General features: G+C 43.3%; 1 protein-coding gene across 1 annotated transcript in view; it reads left to right on the forward strand.

Moving 5' to 3' along the window:
• The window catches only part of CACNG3 (calcium voltage-gated channel auxiliary subunit gamma 3), a 98,374-nt gene continuing 84,312 nt past the window's right edge, over window positions 3,686-17,747 (forward strand). The window contains exon 1 of the mRNA XM_005697611.3: window positions 3,686-5,097. Coding sequence (XP_005697668.1) covers window positions 4,887-5,097 — 211 coding nt within the window. The 5' untranslated portion in view covers window positions 3,686-4,886. The remainder of the gene's footprint in view (window positions 5,098-17,747) is intronic.

Genomic DNA, 17,747 nt, shown 5'->3' on the forward strand with positions numbered 1-17,747 from the left:
CTCATGATCATGTTTTACTGCTGAACCCCTGGGCATCATCAGAGTGGCCCCAGAAGAGAATCACGGGGACTTTTCAGTCTTTTGAGCAGTCTCAAAAGTTCCTCCTACTCTGAGAATTGTCATCCCTCCCTCAGCTCACAGGAGCCGGTCCCAGTAGCTGTGTCTATACCACCACCCCTTCTCCATGGCCACAGCAGGTCGGGCTGGAAAGTGGCACGCGACACAATCAGTTTGTCCCCCTTGAAAGTTTTTAATTGAGACTAAAACTGCCCTTTTGAGTCTGGGTGGATCTCTTGGATAGAGGAGACATAAAGCCTCAAAATCTAGCTTCCATCTTGAGGATCAACAAATAGAGAAGGCAAAATAATCTTTTCCAACTAAAAATATGGAAAGAGGCAGAGATGAAAAATAGAGTGACTGTCAAGACTCCTGATGGCTTTTATTCCCTGGCTTTATCTCCTTGCTGAGTCCTGATGATGTCTTTGCTTAAAGGTTTCTTGAAGCAGCACCATATCCTTATATCAAAAATGCAATTTCTTAAACTAACTCCAATGAGTTTCTTCTATTTACAGCCAAAATGTACTAGCAAAATATCCCCTACTATATAATAGGTTTCTTGAGGGGCAGGTAGGAACCATATTTGTGTATTCTTCAAACTGCTAAGCAGAATGTTTTGTACATAGTAGGTACTCACAAAGTATTCACTGAGTTGAATCAGCAGCTGGTACTCATTCCTAAATGACACAACCACTTTCAGGGGCCCTGAAATTATCCTCACCTCCTGAGGTGAGGGTAATTATGACCTAGGAGAGGAAGAACAGAAAAAAAGTACAGATGTACCTTGCCAGCTACTCGACTAGCTAAGAATCCAATCACCAGACTCCTCTGTCCATGGAATTCTCTAGGCAAGAATACTGGAATGGGTAACCATTCCCTTCTCCAGGGGATCTTCCCAACCCAGGGATCAAATCCTGGTCTCTTGCATTGCAGGCAGATTCTTCATCTGAGCCACCACGGAAACCCCTAAGAATCCAAAGGAAGCTTGTAAAAAGAAGCCTTAATAAGAGTCTTAAACATCAGTTGCAAGCTATCTGAGTGCCTCCTGGTCTCCCGCCACATTAGTAGGATCAAAGAAGGTCATCAGCACACACAGAAAGAGCCTGGCTCCATCACTTTTATAAAAAGGTAGTGCTTTGAATCTCTTGGGTCCCTGATGGATCTAGTGAAAGAGCCCTCTAGTGTTAAGAAGCGAGCAATTACATCTAGGCTTAGAAGCTGATTCTACGCACCCATGTACACACACCTACACATTCAATTGAATGAAAGGATGAGGTCACCCCCTAGTAAGTGGGGAGGCATCATCAGAAACTAACTGACGGCCTTCCTGCCTCTGCACTCCCACTCCACTCAGGTGTTCTGATTCTCCAAACGCAAGTTCAGATCTTCCCATACTCTGTGATCAGCTTTGAACTAGTCTGTGATCAGTTTTGGACCTGGGGTGGGGAGGACAGGGGAGGGGAGAGGCAAGGGAGAAGCCTGCCTCACCAAGCCAAAAGCTCAGTATACATTTTCACTCTCATTATGTTGATCCCTTTCTCTCCTTCAGAATTGTCCACATCCTGAGTGGTGATCATCACCTTCATCTGCTTGAGCTCCTGACCCTTCTCCCCAACCCCACACAGTTTGCCTGGATGTTTGGTTCCATTCCCCTGGACCTTCTGGGAACCATACCTTGAGTGTTTGCACTTACATTACAGACTACAGAGGTAGAGAGAGGGCTGCTCTTGTTTTACTGTGAGTTTGGTGAATGGATTGATTGGAGCACACTCTCCCAAAGCCCATTGACCTTCCAGTTACGTGATCCTGCTTTAGGAAAAGACTTTTCTCACTCCTATCAGAGGAAGGGTGAAAACAGATCCTGGAGTAGTTGCTTTGGTCATTATTAATTATTTCATATTATTTAAGTTTTTGAGATGGGGAAGGGAAATTTCACTAATCTAGCAACCCCTTTCAGGGAAGACCAGCTTCACCTCCATCTTACATAGGGCTTTATTGAGAAGCAAATTTCATTTCAGGAAAGGAAAAACAATAAATAACTCATAGAAGGCTTGGTACATTTTCCCCCATTACCTCCTATCTTTCTTCCAGGATAGCTGTGGTCTTGGCCCCAAGTTTATCTGTTCCATTTTGGTTATGTGGCAAGCTTTCAGTATTTCTACTTCCTGCCTACATATCAGTGTTTGTGATCCACGACACATGCATATGCAAGTAAGTCTATGTAGGTGCATAAACCTACATACACCTATACTTAGGCATGTACACCCACAAATGCATACAGCTATGCATTTGCAGCAAATAGGCTCATAACACTGTAAGCAGGTACTGTCATACACATATAAACATACATATATATATACACACCTGCTTTACTTCTACAACAAATTCCCCAGGCATTCAGAACTCATAGCTAAATTGGACACAGCACAAGTAAACATCTAAACACAATCACATGATGACTATTATGTATTCAAATCTACACATGCACGTGCAGGTATATCTAACACCAAGAACCAAGTGTTTAAGTGAATTTAAGACCAAAAGCATACAAACAAAGTGGCAGAGTCACCAAGAAGTCGTGAGCTGCATTTGAGAACTCTTCCGTGAATTGTTGCTATTCGGTCTTCTGGATAGAAGCTCTCAGACAGAGAGCCAGAAATGTCACCAGGGGACTGTATGTATCTACGATTACCTACCATTATCTTTTTGTCCAGTTAAATAACATTCAAATATGACAGCTGGTTATGAACACATCTCAGGGACTGCAGAAACAACCCAAGCAGCCTCGATTCCAAACACCCGACCTCTGGGTCTCTGTCCCATCATGCCACAGAACAGAAATAATAAGGGCATTCTGTGGACTTAGTCTACTTGGCATGCTCAAGTATATGCCAGAACACATGGTGATAAAAAGCCAGTTGAATTAAATGATGATCCTTGGTGTCTCAGATGGTAAAGAATCTGCCTGCAATTCGGGAGACCCAGGTTCGATCCCTGGGTCGGGAAGATCCCGGGAGAAGTGAATAACTACCTACTCCAGTATTCTTTTCTGGAGAATTCCATGGACAGAGGAGCCTGCCAGGCTGGGTGCATGGGATAGCAAAGAGATGGACGCGACTGAGCAACTAACACTTGCAACAATGACTATTTCCAAGGAAGAGTCTCACTAGCTTTCAGGTGTGCACCAACATTTGCACTTTGGACTAACAAGGAAAGCAGACCTAACTTCACGTGCTTCCTGTCTAACTTAGACAAGAATGTTAACAAATGATCATCCAAGGGACCTTTGAAGAGAATCTGACATTTTCAGCGACTCTCCCACCTTGACTCCATCACCACCACCACCCCAAAAATGTACAGTTGTTAAAATATATGTGTGTTCGGAGATCAATATCTCACACTCCCTGGGCCCAAATCCCTAATATGTGCATAACAGAGTCTACATACTTCTGGCTCTTTCTGTCTTTTAGGAATACATGATCATATGTGTATGAACAGTTCCGGGTCTGATCTGAGCACGTTGTCTCCGTTGTAAACCAGAGCTCCAGAGAAAGGAGGGTAGACATATTGGTTTGTTTTCTGGGGAACCAAATTGAGACAGACTATACACAGATGTTCCTGTGACAACACTTTTTGCCCGCCCAAGTGAGCCATAGAACCATTGCCCCGAGTCGCCGGTCCCTTTAAGAAGACTCGGTCTTCCCCAATGGGCTCCAGCGGCGCCCGCAGCAAAAGGCAAACTTGCCTGGCTCATTGGTGGTGGGGGAAATGCCGCGTCGGGTGGGAGCTGAGAGAGCGCCAGAGTGCGCTGCAGGCTCCTTTCCCCTTCCCCTTTCCTTAACCCTTCCGGGAGCGGGGAGCGGGGGAACCGGGTCGTGCTGCAGCGCTCCTGAGGAGCCGGGGCGCTGACTGCCCTGGGCTCCCGAAACTTTGCGCGGAGCGTGGGTTGACTAGGTTGAGAAGAGCAGGTGGGCTGGCCTGGGAGGGGCGGGAGGAAGACCCACTCGTCGGTACCCCAGGTCTCTCGCCCGGGCGTTAGGAATGCGGGGGTGCAGCAGCAGCAGAGGAGCTGTCCCTTCAGCACCACGGACCTAAAGCCTGGTCGTTAGGAAGGCGGGGGCGGGGCAACAGGCCGGGAGCTGTCCCTTCAGCACCGCGGACCTTTGCCCCTCGATGAAACCTCTCGGCCCCCGCCCCAGGACTGTCTTTTCTCCAGTTTGAGCGGGGGTGTCGGGAGCAGGCGGTGAGCTTTCCTGGGAGGCTGGGGAAGCAATGAACACTCTTCTCAGCGACTCGCCTCCCAGCAGTGCTATTTTTTGCCATCCGCCCTCACCCCCAGCACACGCGCTCGCACACGCACGCACGCACACACACACACACACACACACACACACACACACACACACACACACACACACACAGTCCTCTCTGGATTTCTTTGCCTTGAGTCTCCCGGGGCTGTGAGGAGCCAGGCGCATCTCAGATCGAGCTGGCAGCTCCAGGCTCCAGAGCCATGCCCTGCACGGACCCTCATCCTTACCAAGCTCCCGAGGAATGAAAGGAATCCAGGGACCCTCAGAAGGCAGCAGTGATGTGGACAAACCCCCTGGAGCCTGCACCCTTCCGAGGGCCATAGGCGACCCAGGGAACTGGAGAGAGCTCCAGACAGGAAAGCCCAGCTTTCCCAAAGTCCCTGTGGATGCCGACAAAAGGAGACCCGAATTTTTGGAAGAGCCTGTCCTAGGTTATCCAGCTGCAGAGTGATTTTTTCCCTCTGGCATTGAATCTCCCTCTCCAACGCCCAGCCGTCCAGAGTACCATGAAGAATTATGAGGATGTGTGACAGAGGAGTCCAGATGTTGATCACTACTGTGGGAGCCTTCGCAGCTTTTAGTTTAATGACCATTGCAGTGGGCACGGACTACTGGTTATATTCCAGAGGTGTGTGCAGGACTAAATCTACAAGTGATAATGAAACCAGCAGGAAGAATGAAGAAGTAATGACCCATTCCGGGCTGTGGAGGACCTGCTGCCTAGAAGGTATTTAGTAATTCCTCTCAATGGCCCCAAACAATCCAGTTTCTGATTTTTTGCTATTCCAGTGTGTGGTTGGGGAGACGGAGGCAGTGATGGGGAAAGAGGATAGTTCGAATTATTGCCGAGAATTTGCAGATGTCCAGACTGTTCCAAGAAAGACTAATGCAGTGTGGGATGAAAGGGTTGGGTCTTGTTGGTTGTTTTTGGTATGAGCTTCATGAGATGAGATTTTGTGGCTCTCCGGGCAGCTTCTGCAGTTGAGAAAAGTCTTCAAATCTAAGATCCCCAGGCATATTGTGAACTACTTTGCTTTGATCTCTGGCTTGAGATGGGGTCTCTAGCTCTGCTTAAATTGCATTTCAGTGGGGAAGAGGTGACAGGAGAGGAAGGGAAGGAAGGGAAAGCGGCAGGAGGAGAGAGAGATTGAATATGACCTAGCTTGGCATACTCGGAGCTATTTCCTGATTTCACAACATAGTCTTATCAGTTTCTTCTGAGTTTGGTCTACCTAGATATTTTCATGAACTTCCATCGGCAATCAGTTCCAGACTAACCTATATGAACCTCTACACACACACACACACACACACACACACACACACACACACATTTTATGAAAACATTAATACATATTTCTCCATTTGGGATCAAAACAAAACTTAAGTCTTGGTATTTAGTGTCCACCTGTCTTCTTTCCTAAAGCATTTGCAAAGCCAACATATATTTCTATGACATTTGCATAAGACTGATTCTCAAGAATCACAGCATACCACTTCTCATTCAAAAAATTGAAGACTCATTCTAAATTACAATGAAGGAGACAAACCAGTTTTAGAATGTCAAGCCTGTCTCGCTATAAACTTGCCTTCAGAACACCAGAAGTCACTCTCAGCATCATTGGGCAATGCATGGATGTCAGCAGGAGTAAATCTACAAATAGAGAAGGAAATCAAAGCTCTTTAGAGACTGTGTGCCTGAGGGAAGGAACTGGATTAGAGGGGCAGAAGGGAGTTTTTTCAGGCTTCTGAGGAATCTGTGAAGCTTGTCATAGTGATGAGCAAGGAAATCTGTGTTTCCTGTGTGTTTTCCTCCCTTGCCTGCCATTGGTTCTCCATGCCTGCATTACCACTGGCTGGCATTTGTCAGGGCTTCTTGAGAAGTTGCATTTACGTAAATTGCTTAGGAAATCATGCTATGACATCACTTGCTAGTGTAATATTGCATCATTCCCTGGCCTTCCTCCCATGATCTGACACTCTGAACAACTGCCCTCCTGACTGTAGAACTACTAGAGTTGATTCTGTTTCCACCACAAATCTGCAACTGGTGGGAAGCCCAGGTAGGAAAGGATGACTTTAAATGCAACAGGATTACTGCACTTGCTGTCTGAAGACCTTGGTAATGCTGCAAACTATCTATGTGACCTTGGCTGAGACATTTACTTATCCAACCCTGAGCATATTAATCTGGTAGATGATTAATTTGAGATAGGTGTTCATGAATTAGCACTATCCAAGGGTCTTACTATATCCAATGTACTGACAGGAATTCTTTCCTAAACATTGACACAAATCTGATATCTGTGATTATTTGTGGTCAGATATGGTGAAGTCATTTACCTTAGGGAAATGCCATAATTCTCTTTCCGATGTTAATAAGGCATTGAGCCATCTTTATAAAGCTGCAATTAGGTGGATGTTTTGGTGCCTATGTGATTCTAAGGATGACATAAAAAAGTCTGAGGTGGCTTCCAGGCCAAAAATGGCATATAGGTAGACTATGTTTCATTTATTTCCAAATTTTCTGCCTCTTTGATATAAATCTGGGAATACACAATTAAACCTCAGTTTTGGCCTCCCTCATTAGGTCCTAAAATTCCTGAATCCTTGCTCAGAATCTCTCAACTGATGGTTTCACTTATCTCCAACATCATGTCCTACACCCACAGTTTGTACAAGGAATTGGAACCCCACCCAGGCATTCTGTGGGCTTATTGGGAGAAGTGAGGATTTGAATCAAGAAGAAATTGGATTATTCTAAGATATGTTCTTGGTCAGGTGAATTCTTCTAAGAAAATTTTCTTGCAGTCTCCTTGCAATGTGGCCCAGGTATTTTATTTTTTTTACATTTGTGAAGTATTAATACAGTGAGCTGCACAAACTTTAATGAATCACAGTGAAATTTTAGCTCTGTGCTCACCCATATAATCAACACCAAAATAGGCCTGGCTGAAATCTGAAGCTAAGATTTTCCTTCATGCAATGAACATATCAAGTGTTCAAGGAATTTGCAGGAGCATCTGCTTTCTGCATGGGAGGACACATGCAGTAGGCAGCATCCATCTTCTGCTGGAATGAAGGTGTACAGCCATCTCCTGCTCCATTATCTCCTGTCTTCCAAAGCCTCAGCATCTTCATTTTTCTGGCCTTTTAAGTGTCAAAGGATAACTGGGTGGGAGAGGGCATCCATATTTTAAGAGTCATGAGAGAATGTGGCTATTTCGTACAAGAAGGAGAGAAGGCTCCAGAGGGACATGACAGCTGTCTGCAAATATCTGAAGGGCTGTCATATGGAAAAGAGATTCAAAATGTTCTATGTGGCCTCAAGAGGATAAAATTAGGAGCTAGAGGAAAACAGGTTTTACCTCAGTATAAGTAACTCTCCAATATGTCACAAGAAGCTTTCAAGGTTATGAGTTGTCTACTACCAAAAATATTCAAGTATAAGAAAACCACATTAATTGTTTCCAGATTTAACCAGTCATCAGAATCACATAGGGAGCTTTAAAAAGTAGATAATAAGGCCCCCACAGCTAGGTTCTTGGCCTCCATGGGTCTGCGGTAGGTCACTTGGAATCTTAATTTTCTGAAAGTCTTCTAAGCAATGTATGATATTAATGCCAAACCACATTGTGTATTTACAGTGGGTCTGGGAATAACCATGTGTGTTAGGAAGGATCACATCTCTAAAGTGAGAGAAGAGATGTTTCCAGTTTTCCTTTCTGTAACTCAGAAGAACATCATACATATTTAGCACATATTATGTGCTAGGATTGTGCTAAGAACTTTGAAAAATTAACTCTTTCATCTTCAAAGGCTGTCAGGGTTGTGGGTATAAGTATTAGCCTCATTTTACAGATGAGAAAACTGACGCCAGGAGAAGTTATAGAACTTGCCCAAGGTCTCACACCTAAACTCAGCAGACACTACTTCACCTAAGCCATGTTGCTCCACCTAGCCCTTGCTAGAGAACATTAATTCATGCTCCAGAGGATAGGTTGCTACTGGTGCAAATATTAGCCTGTGAGAGAGCCCAAACACATGGCTTTTTCCATTCAGAAGCCCCAGATCCCACCATGCCTGTGCAGCATCTGCAAGGGTATAGGAGCCACCAGACAGGCAAAAACTCAGAGGCAGTACAGGACACTGTTTGAATGAAAAACCAATCGACCTATGTAGAGACACCCACACTGAGAAACCAGAACAAATGCCTGACTCATTAGCTGGAAAGCACGCTAGGCATTCACAAGGCAGTGCCCTGACCTGCTGTGTGCTTTCAATGGTGGCATGTGAATTTGAATGAGAATATGTTCAGTATGTGATTCTCTCATTAAGAAGTTGTAGATATAATCAAAGGGATGTGTTTAGATAACAGAAAGACCACTGGCTTAGTAGGAAGGATGCTCCCAGGTGCTAATCACATTCCTATCTCTAGCAGTTGTGTATGTTAGTACACACAGCAGTTGTATATGTGAATTGTGTATGTTGTTTCCTCCTTTGGACCTCAGTTCACCCAGTTCTAAAGAGAAAGCTTCAGGTAAGATTAGGAAGAAACAAATCCAAACATCCCTGTGGACTAGGCAAGTAATGTAAAGTGTGAAGCAAGTATTTCACAGTCCTGTTAGCTCAGTTATATTGTTGCGAGAAGAGGAGTAACAGTGCATATGAGATGTCCATGGGATTCTCCAGGCAAGAATGCTGGAGTGGGTTGCCATTTCCTTCTCCAGGGGACCTTCCCGACCCAGGGATTGAACCCATGTCTCTTATGTCTCCTGCATTGGGAGTCGGGTTCTTTACCACCAGTGCCACCTGGGAAGCCCATGAGAAGATCCAGGAACTGAGACTTGGTTTCAATGTGGTGGCAACTGAGAGTGGCGGGGACTGTGGCAAACTGGAAACAATTGCTGTGTGTCTTGAGTTGATTTTTACTCTGGGAAAATGGATACCAAACTTGGCCCAATACTCCAAATTTTAAAAAGCTAGATGTTGAATCTTCTGACTTTTAAAATGTGGGCAACTGGCTTAACTTTTTAAACACACAGTGCCAGCCAAACCAAACTCACTTTATGGCTGAATTTGACCTATGGGTTGCCTTTTGAGCCCTGAAAATGATTTAAAAGGCCTTTTAAATCCTAATTTCTGATATCTTCCTTAATGAAGTTGTCCTTCATTAAGCGAATTATCACTTTTTCAACTCATTAAAAAGTTGCTACTAAGGAAAAAAAACCAACTTTGGATTTTAAGATAGGGAACTTAAAATTATGAAAAAGAAGTTCAAGAAACTGATGTTTCTGCTACAGATGGGCTTGGATAATATCAAACATCTGGCTGAAAAACTGGAAAAAAAAATTAGCCAGTCATTAGAAGTTCCCCCATATTTCCAAATCTCCAGATGGTTGACTTTTTCAGCCAGATGGGGTTCCAGCTTTATTTATGTGTTCAGAAGCCTTCGGGGAAGCTTCAAAGATGTGGTTGAGGACAGGGATGGGAGAAGGACATGAGTACTTCCTATGTACCCAGCCCATTCTAGGTGCTTTAACCTATATTAATTTACAATTTTCACATCTCCTATCTGCCCGCCAGTAGAATATAAACTCCATAACGATGGAGATTCTTGTCTACTGAGGGCCCTACTATATCCCTAGAGCTTAGAAACAGTACCAAGTAGTCCCTTCTGCTCCTCTGCCCTAGATTAATGCTGTACCTCCCGTTAAATGTGGGTGCAGAATGCATCCGAACTCTCTTCCCTACTCCTGACCTTCCTGTTCCTTTCTTTCCACTTTTCTTCCTTGATCTCAAAATCCAAGAGGCAGACAAAAGAGAGAAATGGGATGAAGTCTTAAGGCAGGGTGGGAGAGACTGACCATGACTGTGTTTGGGGGCAGGTTAGGATTTGGGGAAGTGGCAGAGGCTGAGGTGTGAGCATGACTGACATTCAGCCAGAAGATGTTTATATAGCCATACTAGATGTTAAAATACGGAAATACTTCCTCATCTGTTGATAAATAGTATCTATTGGTTCCCCTTACTGATGAATTCAATAAAATTTGACATGAGCTCACTGTGTATTTTAAGAGAATTATGTTTTTGACAGTTTGAACAGTATACTCACAACATGTGAAAATATCCCCAGTAAAATGAGTTCTCACCAAAGCCCCATCACTAGCCCTTCCTCAAACCTCTCAAACATCCATTAGATCCACTAAGTAAAAAGTAAAAACCTGGCCCAGCAGGGCCATCAGGATCGTGTTCCAGCCCTATGGAAGCATAAGTTCTAACTGGCTCATCTTATGTCCTGCTGGTGGTTAAATATTTTTGGATCTTACTCTCAATGGCTATGCCATTCTTGATGGAAAGAATTGTTCTTTTTTCTACCTCAAATCCAGACTTCTACCTTCTGACTGTAGCATTCTACGCATCTGAGAAAGTAGATAGCCCAGATATACTTTTTGCTTCATCATTTGAGATGTTATCTCTGGATTGGAATAAAGGCAAAGTGACGTGCAATCCGAGGTTGGGTGATCAATGTGGGCTAGTAGCGTGGATGGTTAGTGTGAGTTATCAGCACATATGGAGAAAAAAAACAACAAGAAGAAATTAGGCAGAAAGATGGGTATGCCCTTTTAATGCTTAATGTGATAGAGCAGTGTCTGACAAGCTTACTGAAGTGGTCATCTAATCCCCTGGAAGTGTACCTTTGTTTGACCTAGCTTTTCTTTTAGATTCAGGTCTAGCTGTATAGTTAGATGTTTACTTGCAGAAAACTTGGGAAGATGAACATTTATCTTTTCATTCAGTTGAGGTACAAATAGTTTCTGTTCATTAGAGGAGATAACTCCAGATGTTGTGCACAATTTGCCCACTCCCTAGGACATTAATCAGTTTTATATATAACTTAACAATATTATTTCAGTTTTTTTCATCTAAAAAAAAAAATAACATCTTCCTTTGAGCCAGCTTTGTCATTCTGCTTGTTCCCTTCACTGATGAATTAAATAAAATTTGACATAAGCTCACTGTGTATTTTAGGAGAATTATGTTTTTAACAATTGAACATTCTACCCCAACATGTGAAAGTATTCCCAATAAAACCAATGTTTCTGAGATTAAAAAGAAACCTACAAAAACTCCAAGACTGTTTTTTTCCCTTCATTCTATGACCCTGCAGAGAGCCCATTTTTCAATATAGAAGCAAATGGGCCTTTAATAATTTATGGAAGATCCCAAAGAATATTAGATAATAGCAGGGGCTTTGGGGTCAGGTAGACCTGGTTTCTTATCTGAATCCTGCCATTTTCTGGCTATAAGACTTTAGAGATTGCTAACCTCTGAGCATGAGTTTCTTTACCTGTACAACAAGGAAGCAAAAGTAGCAAGCACTTTCACCTGTTTCTTTCTTATTTCTTAATTTATGTCTTATGGTTCCTTCATACCTCTAAATAATATGTTGATTAGTAGTCCTTGATTCTTGCATTTTAGACAAGATGCATTTTCTAAGACAGATGATTTTGCTTTCTTATACTACTACCCTTCCTTCAGCACTTTTAGTTCCCCAATGAGTTACCTGTGGCTTCCAAGAAGAATCATTCATAAAGACTGAGGGCAGCTGGCATCTCATTCCTGGACTGGATACTAGCTGAGGCAGCACAACTGCTTATCTGTTCATGTACATACTTTAGCAAGGAAGTCAGAAGACAAGAGCAGGGCTGAGAGAGAGAATGGCAGTGGGGCAGCCTGTTTGGAAGGGAGAGGTCTCATGAGTTGAGTGGATCTGTGGTAGATACCTGAGAGCTTATGCCATTTTGTCCATATTCCACCCAAGAGAATAGCCAGTTAGACCCTAGACAGGGCTACGTGATATTCAGGACGATTGCCCTGCACAGGGCTGCCTGGCCAAGGGGTCAAGCAGGGATTAAGAGTCAGTCCATGCACCACTCCCCAAACCACGCCTGTTGATCCAGAACTGAGTCTATTCAAACGGAGGAGGAGGACCTTAAAAGAATAAGGGTTCTATACGGGGCAACTGCAGGTCCAGCAGCACAGGGGTATGAGTTGCCAGTGATGGGAGCCAAGATGGGATGGCAAAGACTGGCCAGACTGAGGTGTTTCACATCAGGGAAGGCAGTTGCAGTCGAAGGTCCACAGGGCCTCCAGTAACCAATGCAGAGGTTTCTAATGGGAAGTCAATGTGTTGACTCCTGTGTGAGGAGAATCTGACCATCAGTGTTAGCTGGAGGATCAGTAGCAACGAACAATAATGCTTTGCAAATCCACACACTGAATGAAGTGGCGTTTTGGCCTTTTTTCCTTCCTGTTCTTGGCCACAGCATACTGAATTTACTCCCAAATGAAAGAGGGAAGAGTAGGGAAATAGCTTGCATCCAGGTATGCAGTCGCAAGTTTTAACAACCACAGTGCCTGGAAAGTTATGAAATCTGCCCAAAATATCACTAAGAAAATGAGGGATTGGACATAACACAGTTGAAAGCCAAAATAAAACAGTTGCCTCATTATATGCCACTTAGTTGAGACTTGTCAATAAATAGGAAATATGTCATCATGTTTTGTCTCTAAAATTCTAGAAGTTGAAAACTCAATGATGTACTATGTATGTACTAGGATACCTAATTATATTTCAGGAGTTGGCAAACTACAGCCAATGGGTCAGATTTGGCCCACGGTTTACTTTTGTGCAATCCAAAAGCTAAAACTATCTTGTACATTTTCAAATGGCAGAAAAAATTAAACAATATCCCCAAATATTTCACGACACATAAAAATGAAAAGAAATTCAAATTTCAGCATGTATATAACTCTTAGTGTTGTATATTTTAAAATTATGGAAATTTGTTTTCTTTCCTGTTATGTTAATACCTATATAGTATCCTCAGTTTTCCTGCTTGGCCTGCAGAGCCTAAAATATTTACTGTCTGGCCCCTTAAGAAAAAGTAGTTTGCCAATCTCTGCTACACCTCACTGCAGAGATATGTAGGAAGCTACAATAACATTTTATTTTAAGAAGTACCCTTTGTATTCCCAAGAGTGTCGAATTTCTTTCTTTTCTTCGGGTGCTATGTTGCCTTTATCATAGACTGTTCATCTGATCAGGTATTCAGGCATTCTGTCCTTTTTTCTTTCCTGAAGAACTCTCACTTAGTTCTTTGCCCAGGCAGTCCTTGTCCTCCTTCTGAGCCATGAAAAGCTTGAAAGAAAGTCAATGAGATCTTCCCCTCTCTAATGGTATCTAAGGAAGACAGCCCCTGCCAAGGTATGTAGGGAAAAATAACTGTTGGAGCCGGCAAGAGAAGAAGACTTTGTAACCTGTGTTCTGGTGGCTATGAAAAAAAAAAAAAAATGATCCTAGAGGCAGACTGAAGTAGGCTCAATCAGACATGGTTACTGGGTGAGTGAGGGTGAAGAAATTAGGTCCACAAGAGGCAGCTGGTATTGAAAATCTAGACAGAGCTACTCATCCATATGGTTCCAAGAATAAGGTTCATGTGATTATGAAACTCCATGAAAGATACTATATGAATGGGCACTTTTTTAGAAGTAGTTTCATTCTCTAGTGTTACAAATCACTAATACAGAGTTTAGGGCAGAGAAGAAACCTGGGTTGATACTTAGGATCATCTAGGCATAGATGGTGATTGAAGACACAAGAGTACACAAGAAACGGCAGAGAAACCCCAGATGACTACAAAGAGGGAAGTTGGCAGAACCCCGCTAAATAACATTAATACTATGGGGCAAGGATCAGAAAAAAAAGTGAAAGTGTTAGTTGGTCAGTCATCTGACTTTCTGATCCCATGAACTATCATCCATCAGGCTCCTCTGTCTGCGGGATTCTCCAGGAAAGAATACTGGAGTGGGTAGCCATTCCCTTCTCTAGGGGTCGCCTGCATTGCAGGCAGATTATTTACCATCTGAGCCATCAGGGAAGCCCCGTGGATCAGAGGAACCTGTGAAAATTTTAAAACAACAAGACCAACAACAACCAGAAAAAACAGAATTGAAGAGGAGAAATAATTCAGGATTTAAATACCATTTTGAAGTCTACTAGGGCTTGCTCTGGAGAAGGCAATGGCAACCCACTCCAGTACTCTTGCCTGGAAAATCCCGTGAATGAAGGAGCCTGGTAGGCTGCAGTCCATGGGATAGCTAGGAGTCGGACATGACTGAGCTACTTCACTTTCACTTTTCACTTTCATGCATTGGAGAAGGAAATGGCAACCCACTCCAGTGTTCTTGCCTGGAGAATCCCAGGGACGGGGGAGCCTGGTGGGCTGCCGTCTCTGGGGTCACACAGAGTCGGACATGGCTGAAGCGACTTAGCAGCAGCAGCAGCAAGGCTTGCTCCAAAACGATGCAAATAAACAGAAACATCTGGTGCTAGGAGCTATCTGGCTTAGATAGCTCCTAGCAAAGTGGAGGGTCAACATCAGTGGGCTACTTCCTGGGTTTGCGGGTCCCACAAAAGGGCCTGCTTCCAGGGTAGGTCTACCCTTCCTTCTGGGATTGGTAAGCAGGTGAGATGTCAATGTGGACCCTGGAGGATGCTTCTAAGGAAGTTGCTGAAGGAGAGAATGGGTCATGAGAATCCCAGAAAGAAGTGCCAAGGAAATAGTAAAATAACAATTAGTTAACACTTGATGAACACCTTCTGTGCACGAAGCTACGATTACTGGAGTAGATTGAGCGTTCATTTAGGGGCTAACTCCTGAGCATTTATTTATTTATTTAACAGACACATGCTTTACGCCAAGCACTGTTGTAAGTGAGCACTTGACAAATATTATTTAATCCTTATGCATTCTTCAGAAGGTAGCCATTACTATTCTCCCCATTTTACAAATGAAGGGATGCAGACCCAGAAGGGACATGGTTAATAAGAGGCAGAACTGGAATTCCAGTCCCACCCTGTGTTGCCTTTCATTGCTGTACTCTACCGGCTTGGCCTGCTTGACAGAGGATGAGATGATGGGATGGCATCATCGACTCAATGGACATGAGTTTAAGTAAGCTCTGGGAGTTGGTGGTGGACAGGGAAGCTGGTATGCTGCAGTCCATGGGTTCTCAAAGAGTTGGACATGACTGAGCAACTGAACTGACCAGCTTGGCTAAGCACTTAGTATAAACAGAAGGGACTGATTCTCATAATAGCCCTGTGGACAACCAGCAGGCCTCTCCCACCAATAACGACACTGAGGCTTGGAGAATTGATGATCACCAGCTAGGTGGTGGCAGGGCTGGGACTTGAACCAGAAAATTCACCCTAATCTCCACACTGCACTGTCTTAATATAAGATTCAAGGCCTGGTGGGCTGGGCTTCTCTAACCTTCCCACTCCTGTATCCAGGAGACTTTGATGTTAGTCATGGCTCTGAACCATTCAACAAATGGAACTGTGGTGAAAAATAATTAACCCAGCCTTTGCCAACTTTTATTACAAAACCAGAAGCAAGGTCAAGGGAAATATATGGTAGAGTTAGTGAGACTGAAATATTATAGCAGTAGGTTCTGAAGAAACACCACCTCTGAATCAAAGGTAAATTGAAAAAAATAAAAAGGCAACACCAAGCATCAGGAATAAGAGCAATGTTTCTTTTCCAGAGTTTGACTAGAGGCAGATGAGCAAACTATTGGAGATTCTTGCATTCTCTACACTGAATTTGTGGTGTTTGCAAACTTAAGAGTGCCATTAGATCCACGGGTGTCCCACTGCCTGAGGACTAGACCTGGGCACATCAGTTATTTGACTTCTTTGAGCTTTACATTCTATGTTAGGCAGGAGGAGTCAAGGTGTCTGACTTGGGTAACTCTGGTACTTAGGGTCTGCAGCCTGATTCTCACGCAGCACCCAAGGCCAAAGACATCTTTGAAGAGCACCTGAGTCACATCAGACATGCCAAAGACTGTTGTACCACCAGCTCTAGTTCTTAGTGACCTTGGGTGTGAGCAGGCTCACAATGGGCTGCTGAGGTGAACTTGGGGCAGCAAGACTTAACACCATTGATCCACCTTTTAATTTTCATGTTGTAAGAAATACTATCACATATGTTATCTATCACATATGTTATGCTCTTTGGAGAATACGTAACATATAGCATATATGTAACATATAACACATGGAGCATGTGTAACATATAACATATATAACACGTTTCCTCCTTTTAAAATATTTGCTAATTTATTTTTGGCTTCATCAAGTCTTAGTTGCAGCATGCAAGATCTGTGTTGTGGGCATAGGCTTCTCTCTAGCTGTGGCACACAGGCTCAGTAGTTGCGACACATGGGTTTAGTTGGCATGTGGGTTCTCAATTCTCCAACCAAGGATCGAACCTGCATACCCTGCATTGCAAAGCAGATTCTTAACCACTGGACCACTAGGGAAGTCTCCCGGACACTTTATCCACCACATTTCCCTGAACCACTGCCTAGAACAAGAGCCTGGCACACAGTTGATGCTTAATAAATAGACATTGAATTTATTGCTTGTGAGTAATTTCATTACCTTGAGTTTCTCTGAGTGAATCCATGCTAATCCCTGACAATCATTGTTCTGCCATTAAGTGCTTACAAACTACTTTTAAAATAATATATCCTATAATCCCTGCCACAATGAATGGTAATTCAACAGTCTGTATTTTGAGCAAGTCTGACTTGAAGATCTCAATATTGTTTGTCCATAGCTCACTTTCCATTTTTTTTTCCCCTCAAAGATGATCCATAATATTTTATTTAAAATTTCCCTCCATATCCTGGGTGCAAACTTGGGGAAGGAAAAGAGGAAATACATGTTGTGTGAGACATATTGTGTACAGATCCAGCAGGCACTGTTTCTATTCCTTGTGCTGCAGATTCTGTGTATATTTGGTTACCTGCATATTTAGGAAATGGAGTTTCCACCACTCTGCATTCTGCAGCATATGCTATTCAGCATCATGCAGAGCTGCCTTGGAAACAATAATACCTACCTGTTAAATTAAAGTGACTCAAAACCGCATGGGTAACAGCTGAGGTGTCTTCCATCACCTCATCTATTACAAAATTCTACTGTCACCTGTGGAAATTGATTGTGGCATTGAGCCATTAATACAGATGCATATTTACAACAAATCATTCTGACCCTTTGCAAATCACAGGACGGCAGAACCAATTAGCTGTTTATCAACTTAAAATGTCTTAGAATATGTACTACCAAGAAAGTCCCGGCTTTTCAAAATATTGCTTTTCACCAAAGATGAATCTGGCTTGCAATCAAAATGCCTTAAGTGTTTAGAGAAAAAGAAAAAGATCAAATCAACAGGCAATGATGTTAATCTGAGTCAAAGGCCTGCTGCACAGCATCATAATTGCTCTTTTCTGCTTTTT

This window comes from Capra hircus, chromosome 25, assembly GCF_001704415.2.
Source record: "Capra hircus breed San Clemente chromosome 25, ASM170441v1, whole genome shotgun sequence".
Classification (NCBI taxonomy): domain Eukaryota; kingdom Metazoa; phylum Chordata; class Mammalia; order Artiodactyla; family Bovidae; genus Capra; species Capra hircus.